This window comes from Nicotiana tabacum, chromosome 13 (genome assembly GCF_000715075.1).
Source record: "Nicotiana tabacum cultivar K326 chromosome 13, ASM71507v2, whole genome shotgun sequence".
Lineage (NCBI taxonomy): Eukaryota > Viridiplantae > Streptophyta > Magnoliopsida > Solanales > Solanaceae > Nicotiana > Nicotiana tabacum.
The window spans coordinates 111,082,703-111,099,883 of record NC_134092.1 but is presented as its reverse complement, the minus strand read 5'-3'; the positions used below and the strand labels follow the sequence as shown (position 1 = coordinate 111,099,883).

The 17,181-nt window shown below is 36.6% G+C and overlaps 1 protein-coding gene across 3 annotated transcripts; it reads right to left on the bottom strand.

The window, feature by feature from the left end:
• Positions 1-6,247: 6,247 nt before the first annotated feature.
• Positions 6,248-15,905, bottom strand: LOC107778040 (protein SENSITIVITY TO RED LIGHT REDUCED 1-like). 3 transcript variants are annotated; one of them, XM_016598221.2, is made up of 7 exons: positions 15,777-15,898; positions 13,935-14,761; positions 13,777-13,840; positions 8,890-13,414; positions 7,510-8,325; positions 7,351-7,414; positions 6,248-6,987 (listed from the first exon to the last, which is right to left on the bottom strand). In XM_016598221.2, exons 5-7 carry the CDS (start codon positions 8,228-8,230, stop codon positions 6,477-6,479), a joined length of 1,296 nt encoding a protein of 431 aa, XP_016453707.1. In that variant the 5' UTR covers positions 8,231-8,325; positions 8,890-13,414; positions 13,777-13,840; positions 13,935-14,761; positions 15,777-15,898; the 3' UTR covers positions 6,248-6,476. The 3 variants fall into 3 exon arrangements, with proteins under 3 accessions (XP_016453707.1, XP_016453706.1, XP_016453708.1); XM_016598220.2 differs by having other exon boundaries at positions 7,510-13,414; XM_016598222.2 differs by lacking the exons at positions 13,777-13,840; positions 13,935-14,761 and having other exon boundaries at positions 7,510-13,414; positions 15,777-15,905.
• Between the last annotated feature and the right edge of the window lie 1,276 nt (positions 15,906-17,181).

Sequence of the window (17,181 nt, the reverse complement as noted above, 5' to 3'; positions counted from 1 at the left end):
AGAGGATGAACTGTACCATTGTTGAGAATGTGAGAAGCATGCTCATAATGGCTAGACTGCCTAAGTCATTCTAGGGTGAAGCAGTTCAGACAGCATGTTACTTAATCAATAGGAGTCCATCAGTTCCATTAGAGTTTGACATCCCAGATAGAGTTTGGACCAACAAGGAAGTGTCCTACTCACATCTAAAGGTGTTCGGTTGCAGAGCTTTTTCACATATACCAAAGGAGCAGAGAACAAAGTTGGATGATAAATTTGTTCCCTGCATATTCATCGAATATGGAGATGAAGAGTTCGGATACAAATTGTGGGATCTTGTAAAGAAGAAAGTCTTTAGAAGCAGAGATGTAATCTTCCGAGAAAGTGAAGTTGGAGCTGTATATGATCAGTCAGAGAAGACAAAGAATGGTATAATCTCTAACCTTGTTACCATTCCTTCTTCTTCTAACTATCCCACAAGTGCAGAAAGTACGACCAACGAGGTTGTCGAGCAGGGGGAGCAACCTAGTGAGGTTATTGAGCAGGGGGGCAACTTGATGATGATGTCGAGCAAGTGGAGTACCCTACTCAGGAAGAAGAACAACCTCAACCTCGGAGGAGATCAGAAAGGCCAAGGGTAGAGTCATGCAGGTACCCTTCCACAGAGTATGTCCTCATAAATGATGAGGGGGAGCCAGAAAGTCTTAAGGAGGTGTTGTCCCTTCCAGAAAAGAACCAATGGATGAAAGTCAAGCAAGAAAAGATGGAATCTCTAAAGAAAAATAGCACATACAAGCTGGTTGAACTTCCAAAGGGTAAAAGACCACTCAAACGTAAGTGGGTCTTTAAACTCAAGAAAGATTGTAATGGAAAGATAGTCAGATACAAAGCTCGATTGGTGGTTAAGGGCTTCGAATAGAAGAAAGGTATTTATTTTGACGAAAGTTTCTCACATGTTGTCAAAATGACTTCTATTCGAATAATTTTGAGCTTAGCAGCTAGCCTAAATCTTGAAGTGGAGCAGTTGGATGTGAAAACTGCATTTCTTCATGGAGATTTGGAAGAAGAGATTTATATAGAGCAGCCAGAAGGATTTGAAGTAGCTAGAAAGAAACACATGGTATGCAAATTGAATAAGAGTCTTTATGGGTTGAAGCAAGCACCAAGCCAGTGGTATAAGAAGTTTGACTCATTAATGAAAAGTCAAACTTACATAAAGACATATTCTGATCCATGTGTATACTTCAAAAGATTTTCTGACAATAATTTTATTATTTTGTTGTTGTATGTGGATGACGTGTTAATTGTAGGAAAAGACAAGGAGTTGATCGCAAAGTTGAAGGGAGATCTGTCCAAGTCATTTGATATGAAGGATTTGGGCCCAGCACAACAAATTCTAGGTATGAATATAGTTCGAGAGCGAACAAGCAGAAAGTTGTGGCTGTCTCAGGAGAAGTACATTGAACGTGTACTGGAACGCTTCAACATGAAGAATGCTAAGCCAGTCAGCACACCTCTTGCTGGTCATCTGAAGTTAAGCAAGAAGATGTGTCCTACAACAATGGAGGAAAAGGAAAGCATGACCAAAGTTCCTTATTCCTCTACAGTCGGAAGTTTGATGTATTCAATGATATGCACTAGACCTGATATTGCTCACGCAGTTGGTGTTGTCAGTAGGTTTCTTGAAAATTCGGGAAGTGAACATTGGGAAGCAGTCAAGTTGATACTCAGGTACCTGAGAGGTACCGCGGGAGATTGTTTATGCTTTGGAGGATCCGATCCAATCTTGAAGGCTATACAAATGCTGATATGGCAGGTGACATTGATAACAGAAAATCCATTACTGGATATTTGTTTATATTTTCAGGGGGAGCTATATCATGGCAGTCGAGGTTGCAGAAGTGTGTCGCACTCTCTACAACTGAAGCAGAGTATATTGTCGCTACTGAAGCTGGCAAGGAGATGATATGGTTGAAACGGTTCCTTCAAGAGCTTGGATTGCATCAGAAGGAGTATGTCATCTATTGTGACAGTCAAAGTGCAATAAACCTTAGCAAGAACTCCATGTACCATGCAAGGACCAAACACATCGACGTGAGATATCACTGGATTCGCTAAATGGTAGAGAATGAATCTCTAAAAGTCTTGAAGATTTCTACAAGTGAGAATCTCGCAGATATGTTGACCAATGTGGTACCAAGAGACAAGTTCAAATTGTGCAAAGAACTTGTCGGCATGCGCTCAAGTTAGAAGTCCGGTGTTACCTCCTTCAGGTGAACAGGTCTGAAGGGGGAGATTTGTGGGGTCCATCCCCATAAATGAAAGAAAGAAAAAGAAGGAAAGGGGTCCATCCCCATAAATGAAAGAGAAAATGTCAGATTCATTAGGATTCACTTGATTTGCAAATCTGCAAATTGTCAAAAATAGTAGGCACTCAATACTATAAAAGGAGAGCTTCGGCTCTCATTTCTACACACCAACAAAGAGAAAGAAAGAGAGAGGCTTCACAGACAGGGTATAAGAAAATAGTCTGTGAGAAAAATAGAGAGTGGGCGATATTGTAGTGAGGTGGGAATATATCAAAATAGGGTTATTTCTTTTGAGTGTTGTAGTGGTCTTTGAAGTATTTTACTCAGACCTACAAAGGGTAAAATTTTTTGTTATAGTGATATTAGTTGCTCCTCTCGGGGTCGTGGTTTTTTTCCTTATTCAAAAGGGTTTTCCACGTAAAAATATTTGTGTTCTTGTTGTTCTTTTTATTCTTATTGATTACAGTATCTCGGTGCTACGTTATTATTCCACTTTTATTATCATGAATATTATTTCTTTAGGAGGTTTATTTCCAACAACCCGAAGGATAGTGACTGCGATTTCGCTGGAAGTCTTCCAAAAAAATAAGATGTTAGCAATCCGTGTAAAAATTACTTCTACATCATATCACTCAAAATGTAATCAAATAATTGTAGTTAATAAAATTAATCAATAACTTAGAATAAATAATAAGTGATATATTATGATAGCTTGAATTATATTAATAGTGTAAAAAATTTATTGTATCAGACAGTGAAATCCAAATTTATTCTCAAGCTCCATTTTTTCTAAAATTATTTGACCGGAATTGAAATTTGAGAATTAATTAAAGACTATTGATACATAAGCTACTACGTACAAAGTATCAAAAAAAATTTAGGTATCAAATTTAAAACTCTAATGTAATTGTGGATCCATTAGAAATTCATTTTGAGTCCTCTTGACTTCAATCCCTTTATTGAAGTGATGAAGTTTGAAGATGTGATTTTTTTCGTTTGGATTATGCAATTAGACTTTCAATGGCAGCAAAATGACTTGAAGCTATAATTTGAGAGACATCTATGTTAGATAGGTCCAATCCAGTTGACGACTCCTTCATCTCTCGCATTCCCGTTATTTTGATAGTTTCACATATCTTTTCATTTTCTCTTTCCTAATAAATGAATGTATCCTTATATTAAGTGATCCAAACAAATCATGCAATTACGGATAAAATTTGGAGCATAATTTAAATAGTAGTCAAATAAGATAAGACGTTATTTTTGTATGGGCAAAAAAAAAAGTGCTACATAAAATGGAACAAAAAGAATAACAAGCCTTACCAACAATATAGTGCAATGTCCGGGCTTAGTGTACCGTACAAGCAATCGAAGCACGTAAAACCTTGGTTAAAGTCCAAATTACCCTTAAATTTGAATGTAAGTGCCGGCAAGCAGCCATGTCAACCATTTGCTGCTTGCACAACTCTTTTTTGTTTAGCCAAAAAGGTTCTCTAGATGTCATATGTCCAAAGAAGTGTGAGGTGTCATTTACCATTCAACTTGTGAATATCATCTCTTCTATATAATTTTTTTTAAAAAGAAAACATGCATCACTTTACGCATTTATCAAACATTCATAAAGTACCAATTGGTGATGAAAATTGAGGGCTTTCATGGTTCCAAAAAATTAGAACTGTTAGGATGAAGCGCTTACTATGCCAAAAATTATAGCTGATAACAAGGATATAACTTTATTTTTTAACCAATCCCACCAAGCAAGCGACATGTTCTGACTATGACTCCAATTCGAGCCACCCCAGATGCCTCGCGCAGCCTTGCCATAGGCTGGATGTTGGTGTTACCCAACAATAACTTTGATGTCATTCTCATCCATCACTTTGCCCAAACATCCCACCCACCCCTGCCAAAGCTCTCCAAGAATCCAACTATCTTAAGTTTCTGCAGCATCTTCCTCAACCTTGAACTAAAACCACCCTTTATTGTGGCCTCTTAAAAAAGTAGTCCATTTTTCACTATTTCACTTTGTGCAGTACACCAAAAAGAGCAAAAGAAAACCAAAGAAAGCAGCGCTAGAATGTGTTGCATTGTATCTTGGAAACTAACTGAAACGAACCAATATTTGTGTTTTGCTGCGACAAAGGAAGAGAGGGAAGTCAGAACAAACTGGTAATGATAGACTGGAAGCCAAGGGGAACATTTTCTTGTGTATGAAACAATGGTATTTTCTAATTTCAAAACCTTTGATTGAAGATGTGTTCGTTCAAACCCAATGTATTTTCCCTTCACAGGGCTAATAAGTTTGGAATTGATGTATAATTATAATTAATAAGAAATTCAAAGACTCATTGTTAAAACTTAAGTAATTTTTTTGCTCCATTCGTCTATGGTGTTAAATGATTCAGTATTTCAAAGAAAAGAAACCAAAAAACTTTTATTTTTGCTTCTATAAGTCCAAAAAGAAAAAGAAAATTATGGAGCTAATGTTCTTTACATTTTTCAGATGGTTGAACATTAAAGTTAGCCTCCCAAGTATTTTAATTATGAGAACAAAATAAAATTGGAGATTCAAGAGAAGTTCACAATCACAAACTCTCAAATTTAAGTTATTGCCTTCAATCAAAGAACCAACACACAAAGCTCAGAATTAATTAAGGAGAAGATAGACAAGGCAAGTAGGAAGATAGAGGAACAATCATCAAAATCTTCTGACTTATACAAAAGCCTAACACAAGACATGCTATAAATACTAGCTCTTCAAAAGAAGAAGACAGACAGCTTCACTCTCAATTTCCCTCTCTTATTCTTCAAATACCAGTAATTCTCTGTCATTCAAGTCTTACGCGTACAAAAAGAACCATAGTTTCTTAGGTGATCTAGAAAATCAAAGGGTTCGTTTGTTGGTGATCGAGTGGAAAACCAACAGCTGTAAACATTAGTGATGAGTGTAACAAAACCACACAAGGTTTTAAACAATTCAATTTCAAGAGCTCTAAAAGATAACACTCTTGCACTTCAAGGGGATCGGATGTAAGCAGTGCGCATACTAGTGCAAAATTAATGGTGTCATTTACTTTACTGCACTTCACTTTTATGTTGTTTGTGGAATATCCTGTTTCTGCCCTCTCCTCTCCAAAGGCCAAGGGAGATTTTTTTACTTCATCCATACTTTTTTACTTTTTCTGAAGTGTGGGCCAAACGGCGCCCTCTACTTCTACTTCTAACTAAAGGCGAACAACCGGCATTGCAAGCAAATAGAAAGCCCCCGCCCGTTTGAGGCGGAAAGTGTACCGGCTGTTTGAGTCGCGAAAGGTCACTTGCTTAATATTATTTTACTTTACTGCACTTCACTTTTATGTTGTTTATGGAATATCTTGTTAACTTACTGTGCAGACTATTCAGAACTAGCTGACTAAAATCCGCACTTAGTCGACTAAATTTTAATCAGGGCACAATTCGCCCACCCTGTACTTCCAATTATGGTTCACAATGTTATCCTGTTAGACACTATGTCAGATAAAGTAAAATCACACAACATTAATCAATAATAAAGTAACCTAGACAAGCTATATTCGATAAGTTAAATCACAATATGGATAGTAAAAAGGCAGTCCGGTGCACGAGGCATCCTACGTTCACGCATGGTCCAGAGAATGGCCGCACCCCAAAGGGTGTGATGTAGACAGCCTAACCTAATACAAACATTAGTGGTTGCTTCCATGACTCGAACTCATGACCAATAAGTCACACGGAGACAACCTTAACACGGATCCTAGGCTCCCCCTCTAACTTACAATATGGATAGTGAAACTATTAAAAGAATTTCTCTAATTTTCGGACATGGTATAAATTATAATCCACCAAAAGAAGATAATATAGCTAATATATACTTTCTTCTGATCTTTCCAAGATTTAGGATCATGCCAAATTTCCAATTATATATAGTTCTAACACTCGGAACACAGAAACCATTATGTTAAAAATAAAGTTAGAACAGGCAGGGTATATCATCCTAAACATCCAAAGCAAAATTAAACAAAAGTTAAAATGTAGATTAGCCTGACAACTTAAACATCCATTCTTCAAGTCTCTCCAGACTTTGACAAACAAAAAACATCACTTTTCCATAAAATGCGAATTGAATTTGAAACCTGTTTGAACAAAGCTATCTATGCACGATTATCACGTTCATCTCTCATCAGAGCCAAGTCTAGCAGCTTCATTGGCTTCTTCATACACATGGTAAATTGCACAAGTTATACGCTTCATCAAACCAAAAATTTCTTTCAACCTGCACATGGTTATTTCTTTTGGCTCAGGGCGACGATTAACAAATTGGACAAGTATAAAATTATCGGACTCCACAATCAACTTTTTTGCATTCGGCTTTCCTTCCGTGCATCTGATCAATCCCTGCCTCAAGGCCTCCAGTCCAGCAATCACATTGTCGTCAACATGAATGGTACCACTATACCTACCTAAACACATTCCAGTTTCATCTTGAAAGGCGCCACTATATCGTCCTGGCTGATCACCCTTTGTACCAATTCCATAGATGTTTAGCTTAATCCAACCTGGAGGAGGAGGAACTGAGTTGCATCTTAAATGACGAGGCCCACGATGTTCACCAAGAATTTGCGCAAATTCCTCACTAGTCATATCACTTTGCATATATTCCAAAAGATTTTCTTCAAGACACCTGCAAGACGAAAGTTAAAAGTTAAATGTTTAAGGATGAAGTATGCTTTACCCTCCTTTGGTTCCTTCAACTCACCTTTATCACTCCATAGTTTCGTGTAAGCAAATAATTTCAAAGTACTTTGCTCATCCCAAACAACAAATTCTAGATCATCATCTAGCACGTAAATCATTCATGTGTAAAGCACATCTTATCACAATTCACGAGGGGAAAGAATTCAAACAATCACACACATAGAGGAAGTAAAGGGCTGATGACTGATATGCTAATTAGCAGAACCACAGTTTCCCAGAATTAACAGAACTAATAAGAGAACTGTACTCGATAAAATATAGAAAGGTATATAGTCTCACATATAAGTACCTTTGCATATCCAACCAAGAACGTCCCAGTTTGACGTCTCTTTTATATTCTGTAATTTCAGTCACTGAACCAACAAAAGATAAATCTGTTCAGTGCACGTGTTATGAGACCAACCAATAGATTATCCAATTTAAATCAAAGTAGAAGGAAATCCAGTACCAGGCAGTGAAGTTTCCATGTCAACGTTGGGATCCACATCAAAGAAATGCCAAGCAAATACTGAGAACAAACTAATATACATCATGTCATAGCTAGTTTGTATGTCAATTTCTGTTGTGAACCCGAGAATTCTCTCTAGACGTTGCACAGTTTCTCCACTAAAATCACACTGTCGAATAACGTTCAATGTACTGCGAAATGAGTTTGTCAGTAGAAAAATCTGGTTGATACAAGACGAAGACCAGTTTGCTCCTAGCAGGTTGCCGATAAGATTATAATTAGGATAAGGCATGTAGAACATTGTTGGTTTCTGGACTTGCCTCTTACAGTTTTCATCAATGGTTAGAACCTCAAAACCGAGTTCCTTGAAAACTATGATATCAGCGGGAGACATTGCAGGATCATATACTTCTATATTGCCAATCAGATTGGAAAAATCTCGTTTTAGTAGGAGAACTATGGCAAGCTGAAACTGTGAATGAAAACTGTATTCCATGCTTCCCAAAGAATAGATTACCAGCTGAATGCATGAATGGGAGCCTAAATGGCGAAACAGATGTTGTTGAATTGTTTCATTCTGTTCGAGATCGAAGCACAATTCAGCATATAATTTAGAGTTCTCAACATTCTTCGTCATCAGTTCAATCTCTTTAAGCAGCCTTTCCGCCTCATCTTGTATGTGATAATCAATATTGGACTCCATATTCTCACCGTGATTCATCTTTTCACCTGTGGGTCAGCTTTAGCAGTTACACACTAATCTGAAACAGCTAATGTTGCAGCAACTACCTTGTGTGTCCTGGACTTAATATAAACCTGCAAAGAGTGTGGACTAGCAGCATGAAGGGTGTTCAAAGAGCAATTTAATGACAATCTCCACGATGAAAGTTTCCATAACAAAATATCCCTCAACAAGATCACAATAATTGAGAACATACTTCATTTCCATACATGCACACAACTAATACTTCAAATAAGCAAAAATAGTCAGCAAATATACGCCATTTGACTCAAATGTCATTACCAGAGCCCCACCCATAACATGTGAATTAACTGCTAATTTTCCACAAATTTCCGCAACTAGCATTGGAAGTAAATCAACAGATACATTTAGAAAAATTTCGAAAGGGAAAATGTACCTAACCGAGTTAATTATAGCAATGAATCATTTTCTAGATACGCCGGGAAGAAGGCCAACGATAATTGAAAACTCATGGAAACACTTAACAACTCAAAGTTATTCGACAAAATTCATATGGGCCTGCAGAATAGGAAGGCATAAGTGAAAAGCCCTCACAAAAGCAAAAGATTATCAGTCACTTATGGAAGGATGTAGAGGTAAATGAGTTGACATAACCAATCAAATAAGATTTTGCGTACCCTGACATGAAGTACCACCAGTAATGTGCTGATCTACCGCCAGAGGAAGGACGAAGGCAAATAGGGTATGTCTCGCGCAGCTATTCAATAAATTAATTGGAAAGGAAGGAAAACTGAGCACATCATAGGCCTCTCCGCCTTCACACACATCGTTAGGGGTATTTTGGTCTTTCAACCAAATAAGCTTTGCTTCACCCTGATAAACAAGGAATGCAGAGAAAAAGATTGGGTACTTCAGCATAGAGAATGACGCTTTAACACACAATGCCAGGGCTGCATTGTCTTTTCAACCATTCCTGAACACATCCCCATGAATATCTTATGCACTCCAGATTGTAATCTACAAAGAATTAATTTTTGCATCCAAATAGAATGAAAGAAATTAAATGTGAACTAGTTTTTGGTGTCATATATCGATACATTAAATGCAGCAAAAGGATTTGGATATAGGGGAATCAAGTACTTGTGTAAATATATCTTTTCTCCTATAATTGGACATACATAAATGAAAGGCTTGACAGCTCTTACATTGTGTGTATTTTCTTGTCAAAATCCAAAAGGAACCATAAGTAAACTAATAACGAACTTGTTCTTTTTAATATTGACTAATACATCATCTTCTTCCTTTATTTTTTTCTTAATAAGTAATCTATACTTCCTCTCTTGTTTCTCGCTTATCCAGACATGAATAATTTCCTAAGCTTGATTATCTATACATGACAACCAGAAACAATTTCACTTCTTTGGCTTTCATATCTGTCCACTATCTGTCAATCAAATATACTGCAAGTCACTCTTCTTTGATAAATTCCAAGAGAAGTACTGAAGGACGCAAGTTAGCGTGACAATACGATAGCATTGTTTCCTTCATATAGAATTCTAGAACACTGCAATAGCAGTCACAATTTTCAATTGAATATTTTCTTTAGAAGCATTTTCAAACAAGTTCAGGAAAAGGCAATAGGTAAAAGGATGCTGCAGAAACAAAAAAGTGAAAAGAAAATTTCAAGGAGAAATTGATGCCATACATGATCTAAGGAAATATATATCAGGCTTCCAAAATGTTAACAGTTTTCTCATTTAAACCGATTCTCAGATTCTTTCATCTTTAACGCACAGCTCAATAACTTGATGAAAACAAGGATCACATTGAGCTTCTCTGATATAACAATTTAGACATTAATGTATGAGATCATACATTCAAAATTAAATTCCAGAAAAAAGTTTTCAGCAAATAACAAAAATTCTACATGTTCAACTGAATAAACTGGTTGTAAGAACCAACACCCAAGCAGCTGGAATTCACAGTTGAACCAAAAATAGCAACCAACAAGACGTCAATTGAAAGTTTTGGATGATGTCCTGCTAAAATTGCCTAAAGTGTTTAGACAGAAACAGTACATAGATTTTGTCACAGGGAGCAAGATCTTATACTAATAATGTCCAACTGTATGGATGAGTAGGACATCCAATCAACTAAAAACAACCATCCTTGTATCCTCTATGAATATCCCACAGGATGGTCACAACAACATTCTGAAGCTCCTCTATCCCTAAGAAACTAGTAATATGAAGCCGACTAATTTCATCATTGGCATGGTAAGACTCGAGGCTAACTAGGAGAAGCACCGAAGTCAAAATACTACCACCATCCCTATTGAATCAAATAAGATAAAAAGGAGAAGATACCACCAGTGACATCTCTAATATTTAGTAAAGCAGGATTTTCCCAGGCGAAGCAAATCTACTATTCTTAGTAAGACGGTTCTTGAACTACGAAGTCGGTAACGGACCACTTAAGCAATAACTGTCTCTTTGATTTTCCTTTAGTTTTTGATGGTCAAACCAAATAAGAAAATAGTCAGATAACTTTCCTATTGAGTACAATTTTTTCCTAGCCTTTTGGATGAAAAGCTGCTAAGTTAACCTATTTCTTGCGGGCACCGCTTCCTTCTTGATAAACTAAGCAGACCACTGTCTCTTTTCCTATTCGATCCCATGTTTACCACATTTGGCTGATAAAAATGCCACTGATTAATTGAAGACAGGACTAGAACAAGCAGTATGAGTCTATCAATTCCTCCACTTGGTTGCATGCCCTTGTCACAGTAAGTGCAAGGAAAATGGTATTATACTCTATGGCATCTTAGTGCTAAATGGCGTTCATAATCCTGATATTATTAGAATCACTTTCAAAGTAAATAGTACCAAAGTACCATGCAATGAAATCGACAATTGTTACATTCACATAATATATAGAGTTATTCAGCAAGCTCTTGTTCAATCTCTGTTGGAGTCAAACTATAATCACAATAAATAATTTGCACTATAAATTCAGTAAATTAATTCATTTTGGATGTAAAAATGATGATTGACTCATTATATCTGATTCTCTCTCAACAATAATGTTAAGATTCCTATGTATTTTTGTAAGAAATTAATTCGTTTGTGAGTACAATGAAAAATGCATACGCTTCAATGTAATCACTATTCTATACACAACTCGTTACTTTTAGCACATGCTTCCCCAGATTGAAGAAATTAGAATGAATCAACTGAATTAATGATTCAACTTTATTTTCAGCAAGTTTAAGTATGATCAAGAAGTTTAATCTCAGTGTTAGATTATGGTCACAGGTAGCAAATCTCAGTAAACTTTACTATTGTCAGGCAGCAAAATCAACTGTAAGATAGCTAGAAATATTGCAAGTTCCAGCAACTGTGCAGCTAATAAGCAAATTCATTTCATGCATAACAGCTGATTACAATAGTCCTTATCCAAGATGATTAGATACATGACATAAAATGTTGATAAAAAGGTAAAAGATAACAAGCATAATCTGACGCAATAATCTGCTTGAGTAAAACCTTAAATGTGTCTAGTCCACATTTTACTCTTAACAAATTCCTTGAATGAGTACCTGCCATTGTCACACAGTTCGCTTGAATATCTTACATTCATCATCAGCTGCTTCATTGTAAAAGACTTTGATGCCTCTGGCAGAATTTCACATATCGCCACCATGTATATTTGTCTAATCACTAAAAGCCACATACTCGGACAAAATGCATGGTATGAACACCCACAAATTCATATAAAATAAGTGCTAGTTCGAGCATGCATGATCCAAAGGAAATCTACTAACAACAGATTGAACGTGCACGTTCTCTGATTCGGTAAGCTTTATCCACAGTCTAGAAGCACAACCCTTTATACAGAGCTAATACTTGGGCAGTGTGGATATATTTCATAAGTAAAAGGCCTGGAGTGCACTGCTTTTAGGAACCTGAGGGAAGCATATCACTTCTTATATCTTAATTCCTGACTTACTGTAAGAGTTTGTACATTGAAAGACAACTACGAACAAGAAGAACGTAGAACTAACTACAGGTGTGTACCAGATCAACAGCTTCTTTGATAACAGTGGAAGAGCAATTGACTGATCATCAACTTTTGAAAAGTTTGGTTTCTATCCTTAATCTCCCAACTTTATTTACAGCATCTGCATGTTCCCCATGGTGTTGCAGGAACAGTATTGGCCTTAATTAGCTCCTATAGATTATTTGATATTTTAACAATATCACATATCTTGCTCTTGCCTCATTAAAACAAGGTACATATTTTTCATTCTTGGGCTGAAAACTTTAGTCCAAATAGTAAATATTATCAAATTAAATAGACAGGGATGACTAAATACATTCAATGAACATTAACATAGATCACAAAAATTGCTTCAGTTTGCACAAATTAGTTAACATATAGTCCTCGGGAATGCATTTGTTTGTCTCTTTTTTCTTTTTTGCTTTTCAAATGTTGCATTCATCATCATTTGACAAAAAAAAATAGTAATGAGAAGTCAGTTTGATGTGTACTGCGTACTGTCAGGATCCATGTCTGCTGCAACATCACTTTCCATAGTATGCAAATTGCATTTGAAACCTGGATAGTTGAACCTAGAAAGCCTCACCCTATCCTTGAGCCAAAAACAAAGCTATCTATGCACAATTGTGACGTTCATCTCTCAGAGCCAAGTCTCTAGCAGCTTCATTGGCTTCTTCATAGACATGGTAAATTACACAAGTTATACGCTCCATCAAGCCAAAAATTTCTTTCAACCTGGACATGATTATTTCTTTTGGCTCAGGGCGACGATTAACAAATTGGACAAGTATAAAATTATCGGACTCCACAATCAACTTTTGTGCATTCGGCTTTCCTTCCGTGCATCTGATTAACCCGTGCCTCAAGGCCTCCAGTCCAGCAATCACATTGTCGTCAACATGAATGGTACAACTGTAGCTGCCTAAAAGGATTCCAGTTTCATCTTGGAAGACGCCACTATATCGTCCTTGCTGATCACCAGCTTTACCAATCCCATAGATGTTTAGCTTAATCCAACCTGAAGGGGGAGGAACGGAGTTGCATCTTAAACGACGAGGCCCACGATATTCACCAAAAAATTGCGCTCATCCCTCTCTGCTTATATCGATTTGCATATCTTCCAAAATATTTTCTTCAAGAGACCTGCAAGACGAAAATTACAAGTGAAATCATAAGAATGAAATATACTTTACCCTCCTGTGGTTCCTTCAGCTCACCTTTATCACTCTACAGTTTCGTGTAAGAAAATAATTTCGAAGTACCTTGCATATTCCAACAAAAAGAATCTATGTTCACCAGCTAGCACTAAAATAATTTGCATGTGTAGACATCTAATCACGAGAGAACGAAAGGAAACAATCGTACAAAGAGAAAGTAAAGGGATGATGACTTCAACGATATGCTAACTGGCAGCACCAATGTTTCCCAGAATCAACAGAACTACATAAGGGAACTGTATTCGACAATAAAGGGAAAGTTCAGTATCTAGTCTCACATTTATGTACCTTTGCATATCCAACCAAGAACAATCTTCTTTGTCATTTCTTTTATATACTATAATTTCAGCCACTGAATCAAAAAAGATAAATCTGTTCAGTGTACATGTCGTGAGTCTGACCAATAAATTCTCCAACTTGAATCAAGATAGAGAGAAATCCAGTACCAGGCAGTGAAGTTTCCATGTCAATGATGGGATTCACATCAAAGAAATGCCAGGCAAATTTTGAGAACACGTTAGTATAGATCTCTGCATAGCTAGTTTTTATGTCAACCTCTGTTGTGAAGGGGATAATTCTCTCCAGGCGTTGCACTGTTTCTCTATTCAAACTACATGGTGAAATAGTGGTCAACGCATCACGAAATGAGTTTGTCAGCAGAAAAATCTGGTTAATACAAGACGAAGACCAGTTCGCTCCCAGCAGGTTGCCTATAAGACAATAACTAGGAACAGGCATGTAGAACATTGTTGGTCTCTGAACTTGCCTCTTACAATTTTCATCAATGTTCAAAATCTCAAAACCCAGTTCCTTCAAAACTATGATATCAGCTGAAGAAAAGCCAGGATCGTACACTTCTATATTGCCAATCCAATTGGAAAAATCTCGTTTTAGTAGGAGAACTACGGCAAGCTGAAACTGTGAATGAAAACTGTATTCCATGCTTCCCAAAGCATAGATTACCACCTGCACATGTGAATGGGAGCCTAAAAGGCGAAACAAATGATTTTGAATTGTTTCATTCCGTTCGAGCTCGAAACGCATTCCAGCATACAATTCAGAGTCCTCAACACTCTTTATCATCAGTTCAATCTCATTAAGCAGCCTTTCTGCCTCATCTTGTATGTGAAAATCAACATTGGACTCCTTATTCTCACCGCAATTCATCTTTAAGCACCAAGTCAGATTAACGTTGGACTTTAGCAATTTAAACACAATTTGGAACAGCTAATAATGCAGCAAGTCTCTCTTGCATTCTGGAGTTAATATAAACCTGTAAGTGTAGGACTTTAAGTGCATAATATAAACCTGTAAGTGTAGAGCTTTAAGTGCAAATAGTAGCAGGCTGAAGTAGCTTTTCAGCAATAAAAATGCATTTCCCATTATCTGCAAGTATAGAACTCAAAAGTACAGAAAAATTGATACTCCGAAGTACCAAATCACAGATCTAATCCGAAGGAAAAACATGAATCATATGTTTTCAGAATTTCCTCTTTCCATCTAAAGTATAACGTAGTCTGTATTTCATCTGGATATGTTTTACGAATTAACAAGCATTGCAGTTGAACTGCAAGGTAGGTCTGCGCACACTACCTTCACTTGTGGGACTATACTAGGTTTCTTTTGTTATTGTTGTTGTTGCAATTCAACTACAGCAAATAGTTTCTCTTCTGAACTTGAAATGAAGAGGCAACAAAGGAACCTTTTTTAATGACGTGGTGACTGGGCCAATTTGCGCACAACTCAACTATTTCACCGGATACATGATACCTCCCACCAGTACACATACCAGGTAACTTGCCCCCCAAGGCTTAGGCAGATGAGAAGAAATCACCTAATGTTTTCTACATAGACAAAAGTTATAGATGAGAAAGGAGTATTTTGAACACAGAAAAATATAGGGCGATGGACATACATGAGAAGGAAATACTACATCCTTCAGTGGAATTCAAACAATCACTAATTACACATGCAATTTAATGGAATCCTCACAAAACACATACGTATAATTTAGTTTTACAACCAAACCAAGAAATAAAAATACTACGAAAAATACAGTGCAAGTATTTGGAATTGAAGAGCTATCTTGAAGTAATTAATGAGAGCTTTTGGAATTGCAGTAGTTGTCGGCTTCGACTAACTTAATATCAAACAAAATCAATACGAAAAAGAAAGAAAAAAAAAAAAAAAATCCACAGCGCCAAATTATTTTTCTAAAACAAAAAACACCAAATGTATGAAGGAAAAGGGAGGGGGAAGGGATAGAGAGAAAGAAGTAGTACACTTACACCTCGATTCCGCCGGCGGCGAGATGGCTTAGGTAGGTGTAGAAAGCGCGCTAAATAAAAACGAAAGGAATGCAAGTCCAGCTTTTCAAAAGGAGCACGCCTCAAAAATAAACAAGAATAAGAAAATATTAGACTAAAAATGAAGGTGCATCCTATAAAATTGGAGAGAGGCTTTATTGGCAATACATTGGTCCTAATAAATTTGTCTTTTATACCTAAGAGATCTAAAAATATCATTTTTTTAATTTTAAAATTGTAAAGAAGTATAACGTATAATTATTAATTAGCACTGCTTAAAACGTACCATGAAAGCAATAAGATAAATATTGTTAAAAGTTCGATTACCCTTAATTTCAATATAAACACCAGCAAACATCCATGTCAACTCGGGGTGGCCATTTGCGCAATTCGAATTGAATATAAAAATTTCGATTTGAATTTTTGATTTTCAAATTAAATAAAACTACAATCCAAATTCAAATCAAATAAGTTTGGATAGTATTCACTTTAAAGTTTGATTTTAGATTAATCAACTTGGTAATGTTTGAATTTATAAGTTGGTTGTTTCTTCTTATAAAAATGAACTTGCAGATAAAATATTCATGTCAAATTGCCTTAATAATTCCCCATTCCCGTACTATCATCCAAATAAAGTGTGTGAAAATGGTGTCATTACTCTCTTAGCACAAAATACAAATGATGAAAATGCAAACCCACAAAGAATGTGCAATCCCAACTTCAAATAATTATAAATTCCAGGAGGTTAAGCACTACAAGACCACATATTACGTAGAAGAAAATTGTAACCAAAATAATTACAACATTGAACAAACCAGAAAGTGAACAATGAAATATAGTTGATGTTGGGCATATTTCGATATGTATTGATGTTATTTTACCCATATTTTAACCGTTTTTTGATGCTATTTGATCTTTAAAATGCCCAACATGATTTAATTATTGGTTTTATGACTAATTGAGTTGTGTGTGATGATTTAGGGTGTTTGGAGTGCAAAAATATGAAGAAAAGGTGCTCTAGCTAGAGGAAGAGGGGTTGGATGCGTCGCATCCAATCTAAAAAAATCAGATTTCGTGCACCCTTAGCAGTAAAGTCGGCCCATAGCATCCGCCTTAGCATCCGCACCTGGGCAAAGCTGAGATGGAGGAACAAAGGGTGGATGCGAGCTGAGAAGTGGAGGACGAGGTGGATGCGACGTATTCACCCCAGCATCAATCCCTGAAGCTGAGTCGGATTAGGAATAGGAGAACTTTGGCCCACGACTTTTGTACGCAATATATAAGCCAAAAACGCCTCTTTTAGGGCATCTAACATATTGGAAAGGGGGAAAAAGCCACGACAAAGCTGGGGAACCACGGAAGTCATCTAGAGTTCTTATTTTTCCTT

What these genes read in the sequence shown, in the direction of transcription:
- LOC107778040 (XM_016598222.2), bottom strand. Translation starts at nt 8,230, where the DNA reads ATGAATCACGGTGAGAATATGGAGTCCAATATTGATTATCACATACAA. An exon ending in CATGGAAACTTCACTGCCTG is followed by an intron (nt 7,415 to 7,509) that starts GTACTGGATTTC and finishes TTGTTGGTTCAG; the next exon opens with TGACTGAAATTACAGAATAT. An exon ending in TCTTGGTTGGATATGCAAAG is followed by an intron (nt 6,988 to 7,350) that starts GTACTTATATGT and finishes TTCGTCTTGCAG; the next exon opens with GTGTCTTGAAGAAAATCTTT.